The 7,329-nt window shown below is 41.5% G+C and overlaps 1 protein-coding gene across 1 annotated transcript in view; it reads left to right on the top strand.

Moving 5' to 3' along the window:
- The first annotated feature begins 100 nt into the window (after nucleotides 1-100).
- Nucleotides 101-7,329, top strand: part of SMU1 (smu-1 suppressor of mec-8 and unc-52 homolog (C. elegans)) — a 14,094-nt gene continuing 6,865 nt past the window's right edge. Inside the window, exons 1-7 of the mRNA XM_014959229.1 lie at nucleotides 101-383; nucleotides 491-643; nucleotides 1,203-1,313; nucleotides 2,208-2,336; nucleotides 3,612-3,731; nucleotides 4,137-4,253; nucleotides 4,456-4,583. Coding sequence (XP_014814715.1) covers nucleotides 189-383; nucleotides 491-643; nucleotides 1,203-1,313; nucleotides 2,208-2,336; nucleotides 3,612-3,731; nucleotides 4,137-4,253; nucleotides 4,456-4,583 — 953 coding nt within the window. The 5' untranslated portion in view covers nucleotides 101-188. The remainder of the gene's footprint in view (nucleotides 384-490; nucleotides 644-1,202; nucleotides 1,314-2,207; nucleotides 2,337-3,611; nucleotides 3,732-4,136; nucleotides 4,254-4,455; nucleotides 4,584-7,329) is intronic.

Genomic DNA, 7,329 nt, shown 5'->3' with positions numbered 1-7,329 from the left:
GGGCGGTCCCTGAGGTGATCGGGGGACATGAGGGCGTCCGCGGTCGCGGGGGTGGTGCCAGCTTCGCTGCGGCTGGGCAGCCGGGCGGGAGGGGGCTTCGGCGGCTGAGATGGGGACGGAGTGAGGGCGTCCCGCCGGTCCGGTCCGATAAGCGGCCGTTTTTCCCCTGCAGTGTGATCCGGCTGATCATGCAGTACTTGAAAGAGAACAGCCTCCACCGAGCCCTCGCCACCCTCCAGGAGGAAACGACCGTGTCCCTCAACACCGTGGACAGTATCGAAAGCTTTGTGGCCGACATCAACAGCGGGCATTGGGACACGGTGCTGCAAGCCATACAGTCGCTGAAGCTGCCCGACAAGACCCTCATCGATCTCTACGAGCAGGTGAGTGCGAGCAGGCTGTGCCTGGGCTGTTCTGGCCCGGGTGGAAGCCCCTCTCTAGGGTTTCCCGCTTCCGCTTTGCTGATGCCAATGTTTGTCTCTTGATGCAGGTTGTGTTGGAGTTGATTGAGCTCCGGGAACTAGGTGCTGCCAGGTCTCTCCTGAGACAGACAGATCCCATGATCATGCTAAAGCAAACTCAGCCAGAGCGGTACATCCACCTCGAGAACCTTCTGGCCAGGTCTTACTTTGATCCTCGTGAGGTATGTTACACTCTTCCGGAGACCTCAGGATGCTGTCTTGCGTGACCCCTGGCTTCAGGCCAAGTTGTTAATGGCGTACGGCATCTTTTGTTTTCCATTCGGGGAGTGAGAATGTGCAGCTTTCCAGTTTGATGATTCTATACGTTTTATGAAGTGTTTGGGAAGTGATCTGTAACACTTGATCACGAGGCAGCAGAGCAGTGGTTTTGAAGAATACTGCAGGTGGGAGTTTGTAATTTATACCTGTATCCTGCCACAGGATGCCCTATGTGCCTTGCTTTTCCTGTCTTATAAATGCAGAAAGAAATGTACTTTGTAAATAAAATTATTGTTGTATAGTAACAATAAAATAACAAGGTATTATTTCTGACTAGTTATGGCAGTCTGGCGTTTTTAGTGAAAGCATATCCCAAATGTTTCAAGGATTGGTGTTAAAGATAAGGGCAGTTTTGAATGCCTAATCAAAAATGAATCTGGAAGGGGCTTCAGTTCAGACCCATTAATGCTTTTATGGAAAATCATTTAGAAGAATCACTTCATGAAAATAACTTCTCTCTAGGCATACCCAGATGGAAGTAGCAAAGAGAAGCGGAGAGCTGCTATTGCACAAGCTTTAGCTGGAGAAGTCAGCGTGGTACCTCCATCTCGTCTCATGGCGTTGTTAGGGCAGGTAATTCCGGATAAATATTTTAGTAGCTATGTCAGTTTCTGTAGATCTTTGCTGCATAAAATTAGCTATAATGTAGTTGATTTTCCAACTATATAAAAGTAAAACTTAAGTATTGCACATTTGCATGTGGTATAGTTAAAACTAATATTTTCAGTATGTATCAAAGATTTAGCGGTTTTAGGAAAAGTCAGCGCTCCAGCAGTAGATTTCTTCCAAGAGAAGAAATACTCAGTGCATAAAGGAGATTATTTTCAAACTACATTTTAACACACAGTTTCTGTTGTACTTACAGCTCTTTTTTGATTCTCAGAATATATTAATTGATATTCTATGCAGACAGTATTTAATGTATTCTGCAGTTTTGTGGCTTAAAACTCACTTTTTAAACTTTTAAGTAAGGCCGACAGAATTTATTCTGCAAACAGGTGTGTCCTGTGACTGAAGGCAGCTCTCTGCTGAAGGGATTTTATAAGATTCTGTCTCGTGAATGAAGTTCACTTGTATATTGCTCGCAAGGTCATGTAATTTTTATTTTTAATGTATGCAGTTCTAGGCAAATAGACAACAGGTCAGGTAATGTAAGTTAACACACGATTGAATTCACACTGTGTACGTACTTTATACTGCATACTGAAGGCAGAATGAGAAGGATGGGCCCCAGTCATTCTCACTTGCAGAAATAATTTGGGCATAATGTTCTGTTGCTTGTGGTCTTGAGTTAGGAATCGATATTGTAAGTCTTGTTTCAAGTAATTGTTTGCGGTGTATTTGTCTCAAACTCTGCAGGTGTACAGTTTGTAAGGGTATAAGAAACTGTTGCTGCATTGTATTAATTAGAAGCAACTTTTTAAGAGTATCTGATACCTAACTGTATGTCTTTCAACTCCTCAAAAGGCACTGAAATGGCAGCAGCATCAGGGCCTGCTTCCTCCTGGTATGACAATTGACTTGTTCCGAGGCAAAGCAGCTGTGAAAGACGTAGAAGAAGAAAAGTTCCCCACACAGCTGAGCAGACATATTAAGGTGATGTTGTGCTTGCTTTTATGTGTGTTACTGCTGCTTGTTCCTTCCTGTGCTACATATTGGGAGATTAGTAAACCTTCTGAATTCTTCTGTTATTCTTTTGTAAGTTATTTCCCTCTCTCTCTGTTCTTGTTTGTATTTTTTTTTGAGTTCTCCGTGCTTTATCTCATCAGGATACTTTTCATTAGAGTCTGAGTTGAGGTCCCTGAACAAGGCTGTGTGCTCATGGTATTTGTGAATATGATCAATGTATTAATTGATTCTTTGACTTCACAGTTCAGAATCATTCAGTTTTCAGAAGTGGTTGGCTTAGTCCCCTTCTTGATTTGTCTAAGGAAATACTCATTTCTTAAGCTTCTGCGTGCGCCTGTCAGCTTCTGTGAACCACTTGAGTGTTGGTCATGAACTACAACATGCCAGGTCTACTAATATGATCAGTAACAGGATTTTATCATATAGATTTCAAAAGAGGAAGAAAACTGTGCTGTAATGATGTAGTTGTCCCGCAGCACTCATGATATGGGAGTTTCCTCCTGTGAAGGCTTTTCAGCTTCACCAGGCAGTTCTGTACAATGAGAAGACTTAGTTCACTGTAGTAGCTCTATCAGTTCTCACAAGCAACAGATGTGTTTTGGAAGTCATGACTCGAAACTTGTGAAATCAGTTTGTTGTGTTCAGTAGCAGCTTGATAAAAAAGTTTTATTAGAACTTGTTTTGTTTACCAGTACTCGTCTTGGATTTTTATATTGATTAACCAAAACCTTTTTCTATACTCAGTTGTCATGGCCGCTTGTATTTTAAAATTTAAAAACTGTATAGATAAAAAAAAAAAAATAAAAATCAGCATTGTCTGTGAAAACTTCACCGGAGAAACATCATTCCAAGTGAAACCACTTGAACTAGTTCAGGAATTCCTGCAATCTGCTGGGGGTGTGTCTTGGGTACTGGAAAGGTGTTTGTTAACATACACAATTCACTGCAGAAACAAAAACATGAGGATAGCCAACCCAACTGCTGCTGTAAATCATGGAGTGTTTGTTATAAGTTTCACAGGTATTACCAGATCAAAAGGAGGGGTTTTTTTTCCCCTTCGTTTTTGAACTGCTAGTAAGCAGGTATTGACGGGCTTTTTTTGTACTTTACCATTAAATTTGTGAATGCATACTCTAGAAAATACTGTATTTTTGCAACAAAAATGAAATTACACCTTTGTTTTAATGAGTTGCTCCTTTTAAATTGCTTAATAGGCTAAATTTATATTCTTCTGTAAAACAGTTTGGGCAGAAGTCACATGTGGAGTGTGCTCGGTTTTCCCCAGATGGACAGTATCTGGTTACTGGCTCGGTTGATGGTTTCATTGAAGTATGGAACTTCACTACTGGAAAGATTAGGAAGGTAAATTGTGCGTTATTTCACACGGATAGTTCATTGGCCAGAGCACCTGGTTTTATTCTTTGAGATTATACTTTGTTTGTTTTAATTTTTCAGGGACTGTGAATCTGAAAAGGGTGTCTGCTTGGGTGCTTCAAATATTAGTCTGGAATCTTGACGTGGGTTTAGTTTTCTGGTTTGTCATATACTTCCCTCTGCAATAACTTTTTTAACATTTCTGGACCATTGTTCTTGCCTCTGTTATAATGACAGTGGTGCTTCCCTGTTATTATAAGGCTGTGAGGTCTGCTTGATGGTAGGCTAGAAAATGTAACTGATGTTAAAACTACTGTAACTTTTGCATTTTGCCTAAAAATACATTTCATCGAATTAGCTATTTTGACTGGTGGTTCTTCTGCTTTTGTTTAGGATCTGAAGTACCAGGCACAAGATAATTTTATGATGATGGATGATGCAGTGCTGTGCATGTGCTTCAGCAGAGATACAGAAATGCTAGCAACTGGAGCACAAGATGGAAAGATCAAGGTACAAATCTTTTTCTACTAGATGTTGGCAGAGGTGGTGACAAGAAAGATTCACTTGCAATTGCAATGATGTTGCAATTTGATAAAAAAACAAATGAAGTTTAGCAGGGCTTAGAAACAGATACATATTGGGTTTGATGTTTAAACTTCTGTATCTCATAACAAAGTAACCACCTGCATTTCATTTGCTACTTCCTCTCCAGGTGTGGAAAATCCAGAGTGGTCAGTGTCTGAGAAGATTTGAACGAGCACACAGTAAAGGTGTTACATGCCTCAGTTTCTCCAAAGACAGCAGCCAAATTCTTAGTGCTTCTTTTGATCAGACAATCAGGTAAATAAAACTGGGAATTTCAAACAGAGTTTTCACATTAAGCAGTTGAACTTTTGAATATAAATTCATTTGACTTGGGATTTGGTCCTTTTACATTGAGTTTTAATAGGAGAGCAGGACTGCTGAGGCTTGGGGAGGAACAGTTTGAAAGTTTGACCTTTCACCTTGCTTAACTTGCATTATTCCTGGGCTAGGGGCCAAGTGCTTCTTCTGCTCTTTTGTCATTTATGTTGACCTTGCATGTTTTCTTTCTGGGAGACTCCGAGCTTAAACAGCTGTGTCAACCTTGAAAAATAACATTTTTTACAACAAGCTTAGGGTAGAAAAGATCTGAGGATAGCAGGATGATGACATTATTTGAAATGGCGTAAACAGCCTAATCTTGCTCACTAGCTCTAATAGATGACGTGGCAGTAGTTGGTTCCATGCAGTTTATTTTCTTTGTGAAACAGTATCATCGGCTTCTCTTTTTCTACTAACTGAAGAAATTCTGAAGGGACCAGCTTCAAGTATTTTAGTGCATTTTCTCTGCTTCCTTCTGGTTGTTGCTGGATAGATCAGAATTTCCAAAAGTGCTGGGGAATCTCAATTAGCAATAGTCATGCTCTCCTGTGGGCTTGAGTAAGGGTCTTGCCCCAGAATCCATCTCTGTAATCCCAGCCCTGAGATCCACTCCTCTATCTGTCTTGGATCCAGTGAACTCCCTTTGGAGTGGGAACAAGAGGAAGAAGGATCCAAAGAAAATGTTCTTTGGGCATCTATTCTTCCCAGCAATTTGACATGGAAAACTAGAGATCCAGCCCTGGAAGACAGCCAGGCTAATGGAGCCTGAGAGCTTCAAGAGCAAGAGTTGTAATTTTTGCCTGGAAGTGGCAGTACAGCCTTTCCTGTGCCTTAGGGTGTTGCATTTTGATTCATATGTATGTGGTGTATAAGAGGAGGCTGAGAGAGCTGGGCCTAATCAGCCTGAAAAAAAGAAGGCTGAGGAGGGACCTAGTTGCCTCATCTAGCGGTGGTCATAGATAATGCCAGACTCTTCTCAAGCGCACAGTTCCTACAAGGGACAGCCTCCAGGAAGTGGAATTCTGACTGTACATAAGGAAAAAATTATTTTTTTTTTTTCCCCCCTGGGAAAGAAGCAGTGCTTGGACCATGCTGAGAGAGTTGTGTCAGGCTGGGGAGGGATCTCAACTTTTAAAGACTTTCAAAGCTAAATTGAACAAGACTATGAGTGGCTTGGAAGTTGACGTTGCTTTGAGGAGAACAGTGGAATAGAGGTCTTCTGATGCGTCTTATTGTGTGATTTTCTGACATATACCACTGTTTTGGAATCTCTGTTAGAGAAAAATCATGTAGCCAGGTGCTTTTTATGCTTATGCTGACCATAGGAAAAAAACCTTCTTTCAGTGATAAAAAAGAGCCATAGAGGCAGGATCATTTCTCTCTTCACTCCCAAAAGATAATTCCTATTTCTCTGGGCTGTGCCTGCAGTCTGCTTTTGGGCATGTAGCACCAGCACTATGTTGGGGTATGAGCTGTGGGGTTTTTTAACCTATCTGTATAGTTTGGTTTCCCAGTGCAGGTGGCATTCCATTTGGGCAGTGAAAATGCTCATGATGTTGAAGGCTCACAAGGTGAGATCTTGGGAACCCAGGAATGGGAGTTGAGTCTTTCTACAAACTTTGGAGTTGCTTTGGTGCGCAATCCAGTTAGTGTAGTTGAGCAAGTTCATAGTGTGTCAGCTCAGTTACAGCAGTTGGATAATGAGGCCTGTCTGTGGAAAATCCAAGGAAGTACAACCCTCGTAATGTGGTTGGGTTAAACTGAACGAATTTGGCATTGCCTGGTACTTTCTATGTGCTAAGACTTACATGCGTGCTGTTACTGCAGCTCACCTGGTGGGCAGATAATCTGTTAAGCAAGAACACAATAAAGCAATGGATTGTTGTGGGACAGGTGTGAAGGTGGTTAGGCTTGCATCTGTGCTCTAAAACAGCTCAAACATCTGTGTAAACCAATAATAAATTATATAGGATAGTTTAATTCAGAAGGTACCTCTAGAGGTCTCTAGTCCAATATGCTTGTCAAAGCACAACCAACCTTTCAGTTAGGTCAGCTTGCTCAGGGCCTTGTCTATCTGAGTTCATGAAATCTCTATGGATGGAGGAGAACCAGCTTATGGCTGTACAACCCCCTTGGCAAAAATCTCGCTGGACATAAGGAAAGACTTCTTGTTTTGTTTTCTTCTGTTTTTTATTTGTAAATTTTGCACTTTGCATCTTGTCCTTTAGCTGGTGCACCTCTGCAGAGACTATGACTCCATGTATTCTGTAAAAAACTGTTGGGTAGTGATGTTAACCAAATAGTTACAACCTTTCAGATGTTTAGTAAAGACTTAGATATTCTTTTTCTGCTGCTTTTTTTTTTTTTTTTTTTTTTGAGATCCCAGTGACAAAGTCTGTGTCACTTCACTGTTATTGTTCAGTTCATCCTGTGCATTCAATTTGGTTTTAGCAGCCCTGTTGTTTGAACACAGCTTCATCCCACTTCTCCGTCCTGCATAACTCCTCTCTCTGGAACAAGCCAGGGAAAGGCAGGTTTGTGTGTATCTCCTAGAGAGAAGCAGCTCTTTCCAAATTCCTGCCCATCATGCGGTTGTTCAGCAGCTGAACCCTCCACTGTAGCCATTTGCTCTTTTTTTCCTTTTTTTTCCAGAGGCGCCTCCTCGTCTCTGACCTCCTGTTAA

This window comes from Calidris pugnax, unplaced genomic scaffold (assembly GCF_001431845.1).
Source record: "Calidris pugnax isolate Ruff unplaced genomic scaffold, ASM143184v1 scaffold404, whole genome shotgun sequence".
NCBI lineage: Eukaryota > Metazoa > Chordata > Aves > Charadriiformes > Scolopacidae > Calidris > Calidris pugnax.
The sequence above is the reverse complement of the archived record's forward strand: the minus strand, read 5'-3'. Positions and strand labels throughout refer to the sequence as shown.